The sequence below is a fragment of the Python bivittatus genome, unplaced genomic scaffold (assembly GCF_059951505.1).
Source record: "Python bivittatus isolate LINGU-HERP-01145 unplaced genomic scaffold, Pbiv_v1 ctg000220_np1212, whole genome shotgun sequence".
Lineage (NCBI taxonomy): Eukaryota > Metazoa > Chordata > Lepidosauria > Squamata > Pythonidae > Python > Python bivittatus.
The window spans coordinates 21,059,391-21,078,429 of NW_028277048.1; the positions used below are offsets into that span (position 1 = coordinate 21,059,391).

Below are 19,039 nucleotides of genomic sequence, written 5' to 3' on the forward strand. Positions count from 1 at the left end.
TTGGTGATGCAATCACACATTCAATCAATGAATCAATCAAGTCACAATTAGCTTGGCCTTAATGCCACTGAAACTCTCCACTCTCTGCCTTCAGGCCTTTTCTGTTATGGTTCAGTTATCTGGTAACTGACAGCTCCTGATTCTGATATTCCTGCTGAATACTACCACATTTTGCCCTCTAAAGGAGCTTATGAACACACTGGGAAGGCTGTAGGATGCCCAGAGAGATCCCCCACCGAAACCCTATTTCAAGGATATGTACTGGAACTTCCAGCCTTCTTCTGAAGTTTCAAAACTCCATTCATATATCTGAGGTGTCTGTTTCATTCTAATGTGCATAATTTAATGGACTGAACCATCAAAAGTTGCAGTGTTGCTTCTTACCATGAGGTAAGGAAGGAAGGAAGGAAGGAAGGAAGGAAGGAAGGAAGGAAGGAAGGAAGGAAGGAAGGAAGGAAGGAAGGAAGGAAGGAAGGAAGGAAGGACAGCAAGCCCATAGCAAGGGTAAAGTTTGGGGGGGGGGCATGAAAAAAATAGGGAGGCCAGGTTATCTGGCATTTGTAAGATTCATACTGTAATTTATGCAGTAGTCTACAGAAGCTGCAGTTCATCAGTTGAAAACTAAATAAAAACTCACATAGAATAGTAAATTATTTTAATTTAACAGCTAAAACAGAAGTCGGTATAGTTAAAGGTGAATTTCTTGCTAACTTCTCAGTGGTACACTTTCTTTCTAAAACATCAGTGGGTTTATTGATAGTCACCTGTGGGAGAAGGGTTTCACCCTCAGCTCTCAAATAGCCCAAATAACCTATGACCTTTTTGGGAACTCTGTATGTGTGTACGCGTGAAACTTTCCTACCTCATGTGACCAAAAAAGCAATGAATCAGTGGGCCACTGTGGGTGCTTTCTTTTGTTTTTTGCCCTGGTCATTGACCTTAATAAAGTTGGTTCTGTGTTGTTTTTTTAAGCACAGGGAAAAGGAGGAAGCTCAGGGAAAGAAAAACAGCTTTAAACCTTTAATGGCAGGTTTTGATCTAGAACCTTCTATTTACAAGACAATTTTATGCTATTACTGAATTCACAATAAAAGGCAACTACAGGAGACATCAGAGAGCTTGAGAAGATGGCGGCATTTCTTCCCCTGCAAAATAGTCAATGATCTGCACTATCCCCCATGACCAGTCTTGCTCGAGGTGATACAACATAGACAAATGGACTTCAGAAGAAAAGCACAAAAATGTGCCCCGAAGTCACTCTGGAAGTGTGGGGAGGATACTGTAAATAGAGGAGGGCCCACTTCTGCCCTCCAGAAACAGTTGCTTGCCCAACCTGGGGCAAGGGGATAGGGCTGACAAGCCCTATGGGTCTTGTGCCTCCTTTATACACGGCATACTTTCCCTTGCAATGCTGGAAAAGAGCTTTTTTTCTCAGGGGTGGAGTCAATCCATCCTTGCCCACTGGGGCAATACAATGTGGGGAGCCTATGCTTTGGGCTGACCGTATTTTGGCTCCGGGAGTTTCTGCCTCCCCTTTTCTCTGGCTACAAAAAAGAATGATTGCATTTAGTACTTGCCTGCGAGGTATGATCAAGAATGCCTGAAATGGGTGAGTTCTTGCAACCAGACACATACAGACAGAAAGGCAACATATTTGCAGTACAGGTAGTCCTTGTTTAGCGACCACCATTGGGACCGGCAACTCAGTCGTTATGTTGCACAGTTATTAAGTGATTAATATTCAGGTTGTTGGCTTTTTGAAGCATGAGTGGCCATTGTGAAGTTAATGATTTCACAATTTCACAAAAAGGAGCCAGTTTGGTGTAGTGGTGAAGGTGCTGGCCTTGAAACCAGGAGACGGTGAGTTCTAGTCCCACCTTAGGCATGACAGCTGGCTGGGTGACTTTGGGCCAGTCACTCCCTCTCAGCCCAACCCATCTCACAGGGTTGCTGTTGTGGGGAAAATAGGAGGAGGAAGGAGTATTATGTAAGTTCACCACCTTGAGTTATTTATAACAAATAATGGGCAGGATAAAAAAATCTAAAAAAAAAATGGAATAAACTTAAAACTATAATTTTAGCCAAAAGCATTTTGACTACAAAATATAATGGAATTTATCTGTCATACATACATGCCTATATACACATTTTAAATAACTATATTATATACTGTAGGTGGATCTTCAGTCCTGCTTCCTTTTTCACTCCACTGTTCTTTTATGTACAAATTTAAGCTATACAATAGTTTTTGTCTGAAGCCGTTACTTGATACCTGCCAATAATGGTGACTGTGGCATCAAAAAGATGTACCAGGTCATCTTGCAATCCTGTTGCAATGTCACACTGTCACTGCACTCCTTTCTTAATGCTCAGTTGATAGTTCAAATCTGACCATTACTGATTTCTCCAAAGTCACAGAAAAAAGCTGAAAAGATAAGTATTTTACCATTTAATTATATCATTGGGCCAGACCACAAAGAATTTCTGTTCATGTTAAAGCTAAGATTTCTGCTTAACTGTTTGTACTCATAGCAATCTCACATGCTTCACTTGTCCATTAAAGCAGATTCCTAAATGCGAGTTTGGTTTTCAGTATGAATCTTCTTCTGTTTGGAGAAACAGATAGTCCTTCTACAACCCCTCAATGCTGATCTATTTAGTAATTCACTTTACCTTACATTCACCTGCAGGAGGGGATCAGTATGTCTTTCATGACATTCTAGAATGAATGAATGAATCAGTCAATCAATTATGTTGTATTTTTCAGCTTTTCACTCATCCACTATTCTATCTACTGTATGGCAGCTAACGCTGGCTTTTCTCAAGGCCTTAAAAACAAGGTTGTGTTATTGTGCCTGAGAATCTGGAAGTGTGGCTGAGCCTATGCAATGGTTGTATTGATTTGTTATTCGTGAGTTTGTTTTTACCCTGGCTGTAGATCATATATATGTTGCTGTTTCTTTCTTTTTTATGCTGTTTTAATTATTGTTAGTCACTCATGAATTTGAGACAAGCAGCCATATAAACTGAGGTGATGATAATGATTGATAGATAGATAGATAGATAGATAGATAGATAGATAGATAGATAGATAGATAGATAGATAGATAGATAGATAGATAGATAGATAGATAGATAGATAGATAGATAGATATGGATTTCGGGACTACGGTGTTTGGTGGGAATGATTTTTTGTAATGCTTCTGCCATCTCCCTAAATCTATAATTACGGTATGACCTCATTTTGGGTTAAACCATTTCTATTAATTATTCATGCTGTTTCTCTTTCTTTGATATATCAAACACATGAAATAGAAAATCCCCCGTTAAGAACTGAATTTTCAAAAGCTGGCAAAATTATTCCGACTGTGAAATTATATGTTTTAGATTTCAGCTCTAACATTTGATGTTGAGGGTTACTTTTTTTAAAACAAAAGCTCTAGTTTATTATCTTTTTATGACAGTGCTATTCAGCTTTCCAAATTCCTTTTGTTGGCAACTAACTTTTGTTGCTGTATCAGCAGAGAGGGAGATCCACCAATGGGATGGAAGTAAAGCTGTTGGAGACCACCTAGTACACCTGCAGAGGAACAGATGGCCTTCCCACAATGAGAGAGATGAGAAATGGAGTACATTACGAACATCCATAGATCTACAGTTCCCTAGGCCCCTTCAATTCCAGACACCCCAGCCCACGTCCCAAAAGAATCCTCAACTACATCAGTCCTGAAATAGCCTTTTCTTCCCATTAATTAAAATGCATCAGGAGTGTTCGTGCCCCTCTGCTTTTACAATCACTTTTTTCCTTTTTTGACCTGCTGATAGTAGAAACAAGCAGCTTCCCCAGTACCACCCCTTTAGCAGCACTGCAATGCTAAGACCACCCTAACAGTCCAACAAGGTAGTTGAAGGTAGTACAAATGAATAAGAAGTGGAAGTGGACAGGATTATGTTTCTTCATCAGCTACGTCAGAAATGCCTCTTCCAGATCAGGAAGCTTCCAAAATGCATCTGATTGTGGGCCACACAAAATACTGGACAGAACAGCCATTGCTCTGACCCAAGATGTTTCCCAAGCTCTTGTTTACTTAGAAGCCCACAGGGCTACTGTAGTTCTTTTCAAAGTTCTAATATTAGCTATAATGGTGGTGAGGATTAAAAACAAGGAAAACAGAAAAATGCAGGAGCTTAAAACAATCTTCCTCATCTGGATCCTTAGGAATTAATTAGTGAGAAAAAACTGTCCATGCCAGAGAAAAGGGCTCATATAGAAGCACCTGAAATTAATCACCCACTTTTTTTCCCCAATGTAATGCTTTATAGCATCAGTTTTATTGCACAGCTTCTGATTCATCCCTCCACTACTTACCCCACATCCAGAAGACATTAGGTATGAGGCATTTGTATTAGGCAGTTCAATAAGGCTGAGTGCATATCAACCCGCAGAATCGAAGACATGTTATGCCAAACACATGATGCAAATAATAATAACAATAACAACAACAACAACAATAATAAAAATCAAGTGTGAAAAGTGCTTCAATTTTTTAAGATCGAATGTCCTTAAAGAATGCTATTCAGACATTGTTTGGAAAAATGATCTAAGGCAACATGCTTTAAGCTTTGTAAAATGAATGGCAACATGTACAACAATGAAAAAAAGAAGCTTGCATAATAATCAAACCATTTACGATGAACTCCCAAGTTGCTTTGTAAAGAAAATTGCAGTTGGGAAAGGTGGCCAAGGCCAAATCTAGTCAGGGCTTGTTTTGTTCATTTTGATTTTGCAAAAAGATATCCTCCCACCATCTGAACATTTTAATGAAGGTGTAATTTAAGAAAGCCTGGAGAAAAAACTCAACATAATGATGCACAGGAGGTTTGTTACAAACACTTTGATTAAAAAAAGTGAATGTGGCTGCAGCAAGTAGATTTGATCTTATATTGCAATAATTGTTTGATCTAAAATTCAGCACAAGCACTACACTGCATTTTAATATATAAAACCATAGAGAAGGGACCCACAGTGAGAAATTGGCTGAGGAGTAAAATTATAAGGCTGACATCTATGAGATGGGCAGTACAATCCTAGGCATACTTACTGAAATCTCATTTTATTCCATGGGCTTCACTCCCTAGGGAGTATGTGTAGGATTGCAGCCTAGAGCTACTATGTAAGCTTGTGCACTTTGAAGTATATAATGAAAGTGCAATCTGTTTCCAAGTATACAGACTTAGGAGTGTAATGTTTCTGTTTCCTGAATTTTCCAGGCCATCATTCTGGATGCCGTTATTATCTCCAGAAACTGCAATTGCTAGTGCCTGGAGGGGACTACATACCCCAACGAGATAGATGATAGATAAAGAGAGAGAGAGAGAGAGAGAGAGATAATGATAGAGAGATAGAGAGATAGAGATAGAGAGATAGATACAGAGATAGTTTCCAGCAGAATTCTTCATGCAGAATTCTGGAGAACTCATGAGAAATTTAGGTAATTTGGACCAGGGAAGAAAAATAAACTTCACTTGACTCTTTCATCAGCATGTACACCTTGGTGCTATGTGCTCCTGTTGATATAGATCAACTGCCTTAAAGCTCTTTAACAGCATGCTTTGGAGCAAAAGGTACATCTTTTACAATTTGAGGAGAAAACGGATACACATTTGGATGTCCACAACAGATGAACATCCATACCGTCCCAGGAGGGGCTTGATACACACACTGTATCTGTAGCATATACGGTTGCATATTTGGCTCAGAAGAACATGGTTAGCTATAACCTGCTCCTTTTACTGGTTCTCAGGGCTGGTTTAGACTTTTTCCATCACTCCCCGAGGCAAGGTCTGGGGAGAGTGCAGCTCCATTGATTGCCTTCTGCGAACTTCACGCTCTTCCCAGTCCTCTTCTGGCTCATAGCCTTTGAAGATTGCTAGCCTCTCTGAGAGAGTCTTTGCATGAGGGAAGAGAGCATAATTGTAGAGCAAGGAAGCCACCACTGCTCCAGCCATGGGACCCAGCCAGAAGACCTGTGCATGGAAATGAGAACATGAGAGAGACTCAGAAGCTGGTAGACACAATGATTATTCTTGGGTAACACAAAACCCAAAAGACAATTGGTAGATTTATTTGAGCTAAACATCTACATTTTATCCTGTGGACAGGAGGGATTTCATTAAAATAGATTTCAAATAATTTATTGGAGCAGGCAGGAGAAGAATTGCAGGCTTCTTCCTTCCCCACCATCCCTCCCCATATGTATGATTCTGGCCTTGATTAATGAATTCAGTTCAATAGGTGATTCTTTTTCACCCACTCTCCTCTTTTTCTTCTCCTTTTGAAGACCTCCTTCTTCCCTTCTATTTATTTCTCTAAATCCCTTGCCTTTCTAGGTTTCTCCAGCATTTACAAAGCCATATTTTGTGAAGCTCTTGATAAATTTGGTCCTTACATCTGGAATTGCTTCTTCTTTTACCTCCAAACCCTTCTGCTTGTCTTGAGATGTGAGTAGCTCAGCTGATAACAGCCAGAGATCCTTCTGCTCACACTTCATCTCTTGGTGACAAATGGGGCAGCTAAGTTAATAATTACTAGCTAATCATGAATATATGGCAATTTCTAGAATCAGTATACAGTTCCTCATCATCGTGGTTTTCAGTCTGTGTTCCAAGGAGCTTCATACAACTATCAGGCATTTCTCATCAAGGAAAGCAGTTATGCAGGCTTCTCTGCAAGCCATATTCAAGCAATGGGCAATGGGATTTATAGCTAAGCCCTACATCTGGAAAGTACTAATTTGGAGAATGTGGACTACAGAGCACCAAAGTGCATCCAATGTGTTCTGGAAAAGCAAGCAAGGTATTATTTCCTATTTTTCAAATATCATTGCTGGATTATTCCAGATCTCCCAAGCCAGGGCAACAGAACTAAGATGCTAACAGTATGGCTCCTCTGGTGGGGAGCTAAAGAATTCATGGACAACTGCCAAACTCATTGAAGGATTTTGCTTCCTTCATTCTTTCACTTCACTGAACATAAATGTTAAGAAACTCCAGAGACACAAAACAAGAAACCAAAGTCATGTCCAGTAACAAACTGACCTGAAGCTAGATGAAACTAGAGCCTGAACAGCTCACATAGATATTAACTAGAGCTGGAATGGGGTTTTAATCCATTGCCAAACCACTGAAGCCTCTTCTCGCTGAAAACGTGTGTGCCAATTGCAGCCCTTCCTGGAATGGGAGGCTCCAGTCTCAATCATTCACACCTTAGTCTCTTCCTAGTTTGATTATTGCAATGTGCTCTAAATGGGGCTGTTCTTGAAGAACATTTGGAATCTGCAATTGGTCCAAACATAACAGTGGGCACAGTTTAGGGTGCACTTGGTATGCCCATGTAACATCTTTGCTTCACAAGCTGCATTGGCTTCCACTATGCTTCCGGGTACAATTTAAGCTGCTAGTGGTCACCTATAAAGTCCTACATAGCACTGGGCCAGATTACTTGTGGCACTGCCTGTCCACTAGATCCGACAGTGTAGGCATGCTCCTTCTCTGAAACAGTGCCATTTAATGGAACCTGGGAAGTGTGCCTTTTCTGTTGTGGTGCTTATGGAACAGCATCTCTGAGATCTGGATGGCCCTGAGCCTGTTAGACTTCCAGAAAGCCTTGAAGACGTGGCTTTTCCTTCAGGCAAAGGAACACGTATGGTTCTTGCAATGCTATTTTACTATTTCTTGTTTTTATGTTCTGTATTGTGACAGGCAGCAATATCAATTCAACAGACAAACAAACAACAGTCCTCTTATGGAGGCAAGAGCTGCTCCTGGTTCATCAGTCCTGTTACAAGTCTCCTAAGTGATAGTTGTCTCCTTCATGTAAGATTATGCTCCTAATTTATCACAGGAATGCCAAGAGAGACCTCCTGCTGCTAGAAAAGTGGCCAGGGCCACATGGCCAGAGCTGATGGTTTCACTTTGTTTCATACACCATATCTTATGTCTTGCATATATGGCATTCATCCCTCTGTGTTCAGAAAATCCTAATATATTGCACGAGCATGAATAGACCAGGACAAACTTCAACCCCAAGTGAATTTGGAGACCTTGGTAGCCTTTTGATGTTGTGGTGTCCTCTACAGTAAGTCATCTATCCCTTCCTGTCTTCCCATCCTGCTCCTCTTCTCACTTGTATTGCCACAGGCGTATGAGTCAGAGAAGAGAAGAGGGGAACTACACTCTGAGGAACCACAGCCATGTTCCCTGGTGTGAGAAGAAGGGCAGAAAAGACTTCTATTCTACTCTTCTATTCTACTCTCCTACTCTTTTATTCTACTGTTGGGTCACATGATGGACATGGATTGCATGGAGTCCTCAGCTTTATTCTCTAAGGCCCACCACCTCTTCCATAGTTTCTCAGAGAATCAGCAGTCCTGGTAAGGATATTTGGGGGTAGGGAATCTTGACCCTCCCCCCTTCCAACTAACTAATTTTGGCAAAATGGCTCTTCCCCGATCATTAACAGGAACCAAGAAAATTCAATTGTCCATTTAAAAAATGCTGAGGGAGGAGAGGATTTAAACTTGTCTTCTTTCACAGGAATCCAGGGCATTTCTGTCTATGTGCATGTGAGAGAGTGAAAGGGTATGCCAATATGTGCACCTATCAGTGATGAAGTGTATGAATCTGCTTGCTTGTATGGGTTATGACCCCCATGCCCCCAAGATTTACAACCCCCAAAACATTGCCATCCTTTCTTAGTGCTCTGCTGCAAGTACAGATGGTCTGGAACAGCCTTTCTCAACCTTTTTACCCTAGAGGAACCTTTGAAATAATTTTCGGGTCTTGGGGAACCCCTGCATAAAAATCACAAAAAATGTGAAAACTTCATAATGCAATTCATTTCTAACATACACAATCCACGTTTTTCAACATTGACAACAACATCGACAAAGTGGCAGGCCGGCACCTGAGTTGTGGTGTATAAAAATTCCCATGATTGCAAGTGCTAGCATTGCGCAGTGTGTGAAGTTCAAAAAATGATGTTTATTTATTTATTTATTTATTTTAATCGCCAATCTCTTGCGGAACCCCTTCTGCAGAACCCCAGTGGAGAAAGGCTGGTCTTGTGTCTTACCCAGTGGTCGTCAAATTCACCAACAATCACAGCAGGGGCAAAAGATCTAGCAGGATTCATGGAACAGCCAGTGTAGTAGATCTAGGTAGAAAAGCAGGATGAAATTAGTGATACACGCACAATTATTATTAGCCTGAGTCAATCTACTGCAGGATGAAGGCAACTTCATTGAAGACCATCATCTAACATGCTGGTCCAGTGTGAGTTGGTAGGCGGGTGTTTTTTGTCTTCCCAATCTAGGGCTGAGAGAGAGAGTGACTGGCTCAAAATCATCCAGCCAGCTTCTGTGCCTAAGACTGGTCTAGAACCTGAGTTTTCATGCTTGTGGTCCAGCATCTTAACCACTGTACCACACTGCCTGTCATATATGTGTGTGTGTGTGCACGTATCTGTGTGTGTGTATGTAGTTAGTAGTTAGATTCCTGCACTAGAAAGGGATTCGACTAGATGATAACTAAGAACCCTTTCAACTCTTACATACTTTGATCCTCTATGGGAAGATCCAGGTTCAGATCTCCATTCAGCCTTGAAACTGATGGAAAGATCTTGGATGACTGATTATTGCAGTGTTATATAACAGAATCTCTAACGAGGATAAAAGAGAGAGAGACAAAATCCATCTATACTGCTCTAAACCACTTAGGTAAATTAATGTATGTGATCAGCTCTTTTGACAGGTTTTTTTTTTTTTTTTTGCCTTATTTGTTTTTCCTGAGAAGAAAATAGCACTGATATATTTAGATCAGGCAAATGATCTGAAGGGATTCCATACAGTTTCATCCAGCGTAATGGCTTCACTGAAAACTGGCTAATGGTAAGGAACGCCATGCAACTATGTGTCCAAAGCATCTCCGAGACTGGGCCCGCAGCAGGAAATAAGGAAGAATGAAAAGCAAGGATGATTTAAACTTTAGAGAGGATAACAAAGATTTAGATTTCTAGAACTGCTAAAATAACCAGAAAAAAATTAAAGTCCAACCATTCAGAAGGAGGACAGGAAGGAAGTCAAAGATTAAAATATACTTTTATAAACTGGCCTATCTATGAACTGGATGTTCTATGCTGGCTAATTATATGGATGTCTCTGAATCTCAATATGTGGTCCTCCCCACCCCCCCCAAAAAGATTGCCTGCTTCTGTTAAAAACAGCTTTTACCGTATCATTACTTCAATACAGGTAGTCCTTGACTTATGACCATTCGTTTAATGATCATTTGAAGTTATAATGGCACTAAAAAAAGTGACTTATGTCTGGTCCTCGCACTCACAACAGTTGCAACATCCCCGCGATCATGCAGTCAAAATTTGAGTGCTTGGCAACCAGCATGTATTTACGATGGTTGCAGTGCCCTGGGCTCACGTGATTGCCATTTGCAACCTTCCCAGGGGGCTTCTGACAAGCAAAGTCAATGGGGGAAGCCAGATTCGTTTAATGACTGTATAATTCACTTAATGACCACAGCAAAAAGATCATAAAATTGGGCACAATGACCACATTGCTTAGTGACAGAGGTTCCAGTCCCAGTTGTGATCCTAAATCGAGGACTACCTGTAGAAAACCATGTTCCACTAGCCTTGTCATTCCCCTGTGGCTCGTCTTGCTATCTATAAAGCCAGGATAGCCAATGGGAGGCTTTTTGGTAAAATAGGGAGGGGACAAAATCCTTCCTTGCAGCTGCTTCTATGCCTATAAAATCCGTTCCATAGGACTGGGACAATCTTCACGGGGAATTTTTCTGAAAGTAATTGGGGATGAAGACATACAGCAGCTGCAATGAGAAGAGGAGGAAGGAAGCCCTTTTGGGCAAGCACAGTGTTGATTTTTACCACTGGGATTGACTTCTAACAACATATTAATGAGGGCAGCCATTATGAGTAGCACTAAACAAATTGAAGCACCCAGCTATTAAGTGAGATCACTTGTACTCACTGATCTCAGCAAGTACCTAAGGATAGTTGGATCCCAATTGATGATATCATCCTCTTTATAATATGATCTCAGGTTGATTGCTATCTGGGAAAGGAGGGAGAGGCAGCCAAATAGGAATGCAACTATATGTAGCCCAAAGCCTGTTGAATCAGGATTTCAATGAGTAGATATGTGGTGAATATGTAGAAAATTGCTCTGATTTTCAGCCATGAGAAACATCAACTGAGAAGGGCCATTCCCTCACTCCAAGATTTGTGCTTTATTGTCAGTACCGTCATCTCTCCATGCTTAATTTTGCACAGCAATCTGGTTGACAGAGTTACCCACCCCAAGGAGGTGACCCAGGACGACGGAGAAACCAATGGACAAAGCTGGGGATCCCAGGTTGCCGGTCCTGCGATCATCAGTGGAGGCAAAAATGCACAGAACCAATTGAAGGGTGAGGAAAAGCTCCATGGTGACAGCCTGCCCTGATGTTGTGTTATTTTGCACCTAGAAGAAAGCAGAAGAAAATTAAGGTGCCTTCTGAAATCAGTTGCTCTTATGACAGCTGAAACGCATTTTAAACCCTCTCCAGAATTCCGGGTGTTAAATACTGAAGACTTTAAAATTGAACTTGTTTATTCATTTATGATTTGTTTATTTCTTCAGTTTCTATAGCTGCCCATCTTACAATAGTGACTCTGGGAGGCTTTCAACATTTTAAGAAAAACAGAAAAACTTAATACAAAACCTAAATAGCAGCTGAGGAACCAAACCAAGATAAATCAAATCATAATCACATCACGCTCCCTCACTAACATTCCAACCCCCATGCCTGGGGATGCCCACATCCATGCCTTAAGAGCCATCTGAAAAGCCACCTACTCTTGGGGCGAATGGTGTTCCAAAGGTCACGTTCTGCAACAGAAAAGGCCTCCTTCCAGGGTCCCACAAGGTGACATCCGTTGGCTGACAGAACCCACAGCATGCTTCTCAGCTACATCTCATTGTTAAATTTTGCTGATTAAGGCAAACATTTTAATGAACTACTGCCGGGCCCTTTGTTCACTAATAATTTGAGCCTTGTATTTATATATTTTAGATGTGTAAAATGGAATACAAAAGGAGGGGAAAGGCAGGTGGCTTCATTTTCTTTCAGCTCCCTAGGGATATATTTAAAAAGCTAAGTGATCAACCTGAAATGAATGGAACTGTACAAGAATTCCAACAAATGTACTAAAAAACAAGTACTTGCAGAAGAACAGAAAATCTACTCCCCTCTCCCATCAAACCAACCAACTAAATTGATTGTTGGAGTCACCGTATCATTCTGAAAATCCAATCCATCTTTTTTTCCTGTCTGCTATTTTCCCATGTTCCTGGATCAGCCATACGGATGTTCCTGTTTGGTTAGTAAAGGGGGAGATGGCAGAGCAGCACATGGCCACTAAATTTGGGCTATACATCCATGTCATGAAGGGAAATACACGTGGATATGTTAACATTTGGGTGACGAGTTACTGAAATGATCAAGAAGGAAATATTTTCTGTCCTCCTAAAATGTTAATAGGGAATCAATCCCCAAAGAGGATTATACACCCATCAGGAGAACTGGCTGCCCTGTATTTGCCTGATTTTGTATTTCCACTGAGGTACTGTACTCCCTCACTGTCCTTGGTTCAATAATTACATGACTACCCCGAGGGGAAACAATTGAATGAGCTTAATAGATAAGATCTCTATTATTTGTCTCCCTTTGCCATTTCAACTGCAGTTTGATTAGCTTTGAATGGATCCATGCCATTGGGGAAGCACATTCTAGATGTTTATCTGCGACACCCCTCAGCAACTGAATGCAGCCACTTGGAATACTGGAATGCTCCGATGCCTGACAGAGTCACATTTGGCCTGCATGGACAAGGTAACTCCATAACTCAAGCCTGTGAAATCTGTGATCCATCAATCTGAACCTAGCTCACCAATCTATTTTTGGTGGTGTTTTAGATGCTTCAAGGTCTACTTTTGGTGCCATGCCCAACACACAGCAAAGAGAGCAGTGTTCTTGCATCTCTGGTGGCCCAGGCACACCGTTGGTTGATTGTGTTTTATTGGCGGAGTTGCAACCTACATCTAGGCTTTGTTGTCACTTCCATCTCCTTGATCACTGAAGCAAGTGGCTCACAGAAGCATTGCAGTAAACGAATCTCTAAAATACTAGGGAGTTTGCAGAAGAAATAGCTCTGTTTCTCTCAAGGGCTACATTCCCTTAGGATAATCTCTTGGAGGTCATGTGGTATGTGGGCTGAAATAATCCGTGAGTTTATCAAGAGCCAAACATAGGTGGGACAGCAGTTCTCTCTTGGATGTCACTGTTTTCCTCTTTTTAACACCTTTTTCGCCCTAAAGCAGAGCTGTTTTGTCTCCAGAGGAGCAGGCTATGAGGAAGAGAGAAATAGCTCCAACCAGATATCTCAACTGATCTCTTGCATTAGTTAGGCTGAGGGCCATGAGAAAATCATAAATGCTTTAACTATGCCTCTCCAAATGGCTTGTGACACTGTATCACGAGTTATCTATGGGCTGGAACTTTGTTATCTTCAGAAAAAACGACCAGAGAGCTTTAAAATGCAGCATCTGGTGCAGGGGTGTCTGTGGGGGGGAAGGAGGTAAAAAGTTAATATGGTAGGGGTGACTGTGCAATCGAAGCTGTACCCCTGCGTGCACATTAAAAGGGGTAGGGCTTTGATTGCCCAGTCACGCCTACCATATTAACTTTTGAAATCCTCCCTGTGGATGCCTTGATCCAGGGCTCCATAACAACAACTGATTGCTCAGGTACACCCATGAAAAACACATCACCTTGCATAAGATGCATGCATAATTCATGCTTTCAAGGAACTTTTCTCTCCCTCCTCCGGATGCAATTCCTGTGGTTAAGTCAGAATCTCATTAGGCAAGTAAACAGAGTGAGAGGAACTATAGCTGAGCCCACAGGGAAGGAAAAGGTTCACAGAGCATCACATCAGCATCCTTTTTCTCAATATGGTAATCCATCTTGATAGGCATTCTGCACTGGAAGGTTTTCCAAAGCTGCTTGCCTTTTTTTGACCTTGTTTGGCTGAGGAGCACATGAATCTTGAATGTGTGCTATGAGATCTTTCATCAAAAAGTTGGCATGGTGGGTTCAACTAATCATAGTATACTGTACTTATGAAGAGGCAAATGGATGAGGACCTCCTGCAGACCCACTGATCAGCCCTATTTATAGTATCTTTGTCTTTTGCACAAACTCCCTACCATTTTCACTCTCTAAGAAGGCCTCTAAGCCTATGTCAGGAGCAACACCGTGAGATACTTTGGAAATAAAATTGATCCTGGAAGTTACCATTTTGTACTGCACCATGCAATTCCCCCCCCTCTTTTTTTTTTTCCAAAAAAGAAAAAAAAGGCACAAGGAAATGTTGGTAGGCACACTCCATGTTGGGGACCCCAGGGTAAAGCAATTTTGCGCGGGTGTTAAGATGAGGAAGATCTGGTAGTTCTGGATCCATTTTAATCCGTTTCTCTCTTGGTCTGATGGACGTCTATGCTAAATAACTTTCTGTCTAGGGAATATTCACGGATGCAAAGACTATTCAACTTCTCTCTCTCAGTCTGGCCTGCAGAATACTCTTTTATGGCTCTTTTTTCAGTTTCTTGGTATAAGATCAGATTGTTCCCTCCCCCACCCCACCTTTCATTTTTTTCTCTGGAGATTTTAATGAATAAATGGATGTGTGTGTGTGTATCAATGGTATATATTCTTCATCTTGTTTCTGTATTTATTTTCTGTATCTATTAAGCGTTCTTCTCCATTTATTTATTCATTGCATGTACAGTACTACTTTTCTTTCTGAGCTCAAAGCAATAAATGTTATTCTCAACCCCCACCCTGTTGTGTGCATCCACCCACAACTTTGCAAGGATGATAAGGTGGCTGGCTCATGAGATCATTTCCTGGCTGTGTAGGGACTTGAACTAGTTCTAGTTCTACTACTAGTACTAGAACCAAGTACAAGCCCACCTCTCTAACCACTGATGTTCTTTCTTGTTCTTTTTTCCAAAGGTCCACAAAGGACGGCTTGATCTTAAAGGAAGCTGTAAAATAAAAACATGCTAATGTTCCAATAGAACAAATAGGATCAAATATGTGGTATTGTCCCAATAGAGGAAATAAACCAAATATAACAACTAAGTACACTTACTTTCATAGTTTCCTGCCAGAGTGGTATCATGATCTTTTCCTTTTGTCAACACCAGTAAATTAAAACACATTTCCAAAGAGTCACAAAGATGAACAGAATCAACCAGCCTTACCTGGTGACTGAGGAGGCACTCAAGAAGCAATGTATTTTTGTTGCTTGCTTGAGACTGTACTAAAAGAGGGGTATTCTCAAAATCCAGAAAGGCCAAAAACCTAGTTGCTGAGCTGCAATATTAAGGGATCATGATAGGTAGGTTTGAATTATTCCCATATCTCTTTGCAAATCAGGCCAAGCTCTCTCACTCATCTGACCATTCTGTATCCAAGTATGTCCTTTTACTGTGTTTGGTCACTGAAGTGTATTTATCTGCATTTAAGTGCAGATAAAAATCTGATTATTGCTACAACGCTACTGGCGTTGCAAATCAGTCTCTTGCCCTGTGGCAGAGATCCATCTTGCCGTATCTTACATAAGATTCTGGTAAATCAAAATGCAGCTGATAATGCTGAAAATGGCAGAGGGGACTGCCTCATTCTTGAAGAATGCCTATCAGGTTACCTAACTGAATGAGTATGCAGATTACACTTGTAAAACCTAATTGTATATAATTAGAAGCATATAAACATTTGTGATCATTTTCTGATTGTGGTTAATAATTATGGATTAATTCAATTCCCAATAGGCTTCTGTACTCTAATGGTTCTTGGAGGATACCTTGATAGTCAACACAAGTCTCCAGAGCCTTTTAAATTATTCCTGAGCCATATGACATATGGAGTCTTCTTTGCAAATGGCTTCAATAAATTATCTTGATAATCTTATCAGAGTAAATTACCTTACTGGCCTTCCCCAACCTGATACATTCCACATAAATTGGAATGTTCCCAGAATTCCTAGCCAACAAAGTTGAGAAGGCAAGCTAGCAATACAAATGATTAAATACAACCTTTTCAACCACATCCTCACACACTGGTAATAAATTAGATATTATTGGAGAGCTCTTCTTAAGAAAAACACAAGGAAGGTTAATTGATTAGTATATGGATGGCAATGGGAAAGGAAGCAATTTTTGTTTATAAACAAAACCATCCATAATACAGTATTATAAAGATAAGTACAACCATTAAAATGTTTTCAATTATCTTTAATGTGAATCATATAAATATTTAAATATTTAAAATCTTCTTTAAGGTGGAGCTGATTTAACTAATTAAACAACTGCAGTTTAACCTGCTTCTGAGAGCCAACAGGATCAGGGCAAGCCTGGTCCCTAGTGGTTAGCTATTCTGCAATACGGAGACCCTCACAGAGAAGCCTCTTCTCCCAGCTTCAGCCACCCTGACCTCCTGGTAGTAGGGAACTACCAACATTTTCCCCAAGTTGCTCATATTGGATGGGACAATTCTGACTGAAGGATGTGCTCCTCAGCACCAAGCCATACAGGGCTTCATAAATTAAAACCAGCCCTTTAAATTGCACCCAGAAAACTCCCTGCAGCCAATACAGGGCTTGTAGCCCAGGTGTAATGTTCATGGCATCTAGCACCAGTGAGCACACCAGATGCTGCATTTTGTAGCAATTGCAGTTTCTAAGTGGTCTCTGCAGAGCGCACTGCAATGCATCAACCAGGCGGTGATGAGTTACAGGTGCTAGCTCCTCCTGATCCAGGTTATAACTGGTACACTAGCTAGAGCTGAACAAATGCCCTCCTGGTCCCAACATCTACCTGCCCACTCAGCAGTGGCCATGAATTCAGGAGGAACCCTCAAATCATAGACCTGTTCTCTCAGACGCAATGCCTCCCCCTCCAAGCGACATCTTTGGAGTCAGCAAAGAACAATGTTCACCCAGCAACTCTGTCTTGCTTGGATTCAATTTCATCTGCTTCTTCCCATCCAGAGCCTAGCAGGCTGTAAACACTGGGACAAAACTTTGATTGCATTACAAGTGTGGGCCAGGATAGGAATGTATAATTGGGCGTCATCAACATATTGATGATACCGTATCCAAGCTGACAGATGACTCCTCCCACTAGTTTTATGCAGATATTGAAAAGTTGACAGGAGAGGATCAAACTCTACAGCATGCCACACATCACTGAACTGACCTTTCTTAAATATCTATCAACACTGATGCCAAATCTAGCAGCAATCTTTGCGCGTTCCTAGATTGTAAGCTTAATCCTTACTTGACTTTGTGGCTTCTATTCTTCCACAAGAGCCACATCCTGTGTTCATCCAGATTTTTGCAGCCCATTCCTGGTAACTCTATGCATGAAGTTTGGGAGAAAGGTACAATAAAAATCAGCAGTAAGAGAAAGCAAGATTCCTGACCTCTTCTAAAATAGCATTGCTTTCCTTTACCTGCTTCTTAAAGGAAGGACTGTAATTCCATAGAAGTGCATCTGCTTTGCAGGTAAGAACTCCTAGGTTGGGAAAAATTCAAGAGACCCACTGCCATTCAGTATAGACGTTAGTGAGCAAGCATGACCAGTCTCATTACACTTCCTATGGTCCATTGTGATGACCCAGAAAGCTGGAGTCCTTCAGCCCTTCCACTCCTACAGACAATAAAATCCTTACCCTGTTGACGGCCAAGCTCCCACGGATATGAGGTGGAGTGATTTGATGCAGGACGGCAGCCCCCGTCACAGCTCCTAGGATCTGTGCCACCATGTAGAAGATGGCCCTGAGGAGGGAGACCTGGGATCCCACCAGGCATGCTACTGTCACTGCGGGGTTAATATGGGCCCCACTGACATGCCCCACTGCTTGAACCAAGGTACCAATGGCCAAGCCAAATGCAAAGGAGATCTGGAGGATGCTTGGTGGGGAAGGAGACCAGTTCAGAGCTGAGCCCAGGCCGAAGAAGATGAAGAGGAGCGTGGCTAGGAATTCAGCAAGGACAGCTCGAGTGAAGGCCACAGAGCGGAGTTCCCACATCATGGGTGACAACTATGCAGGACAGGCTGGGTTGAGACCTGTAGTTACACTTTTCCTTTTCAACGACGATATTGTATTCTGGAAGGATGGTGGGATAAAATCCGTATGTATGTGTGGATCTACGTGTAGAGAGAGAGGGGTATATATATGTATCTGTATCTATGCATGCAGAGCAGGTAAAAGTTATTTCAGTGGAGGTGGGGTTTGGAAACCTAATGCTTTTTCATTCCTGTTCCAGTTGAGGAGGTTTTAAGCTCTGCCTTCTCTGATAAACTGAAAAATTAACATTTGCTAGCCTTTCCCTGCCCACTTGAGAAAATTCAGCCTTTTACTTCATATTTCCAAACATATTTGGCAGGTTTTCTTTTTTTGCCACTGTCCTTTTTGACCTCTGCTTTCCATCTTTTAAGCACATAGTTTTTATGTGAATTTATTTCAAGTAATTTGTCTATTTGTTTTTTGGCTTGGCTTTGAATTTCTAAGCAATGTCCAGCAGCTGCTCTTCTCTTGTATCCTGTAGTCTCAACTATTTAGACCACCCAGTATCTCTCATCATGGGCCATTCTGGTGGGAGTGGTGATTGGGCAACCTCCAGAGAACCATGGAACCTCCAGTCTGATGCAGCTGGAACTATTGTATATACAGATGCAAGGAGAGGAAGGACTGGAATGTCCTTCTTCAAGGTCAGTGTCCATCTTTGGACTTTTCTAACAAACCTGTTCTTTCTGGAGCCCCATCACTAAATAGAGCCTTGCTAAGCTTCTGTATCTGCAGCAGTGTTCTTTGGATGGGAGAAACATGGCTGCTT

The 19,039-nt window shown here is 41.4% G+C and overlaps 1 protein-coding gene across 1 annotated transcript; it reads right to left on the minus strand.

The window, feature by feature from the left end:
• Positions 1–4,279: 4,279 nt before the first annotated feature.
• Positions 4,280–18,343, minus strand: AQP2 (aquaporin 2). The gene is made up of 4 exons (XM_007420735.3): positions 17,872–18,343; positions 11,391–11,555; positions 9,134–9,214; positions 4,280–6,027 (listed from the first exon to the last, which is right to left on the minus strand). The coding sequence occupies exons 1-4, from the start codon at positions 18,232–18,234 to the stop codon at positions 5,812–5,814; spliced, it is 825 nt and encodes a 274-aa protein (XP_007420797.1). The 5' UTR covers positions 18,235–18,343; the 3' UTR covers positions 4,280–5,811.
• Between the last annotated feature and the right edge of the window lie 696 nt (positions 18,344–19,039).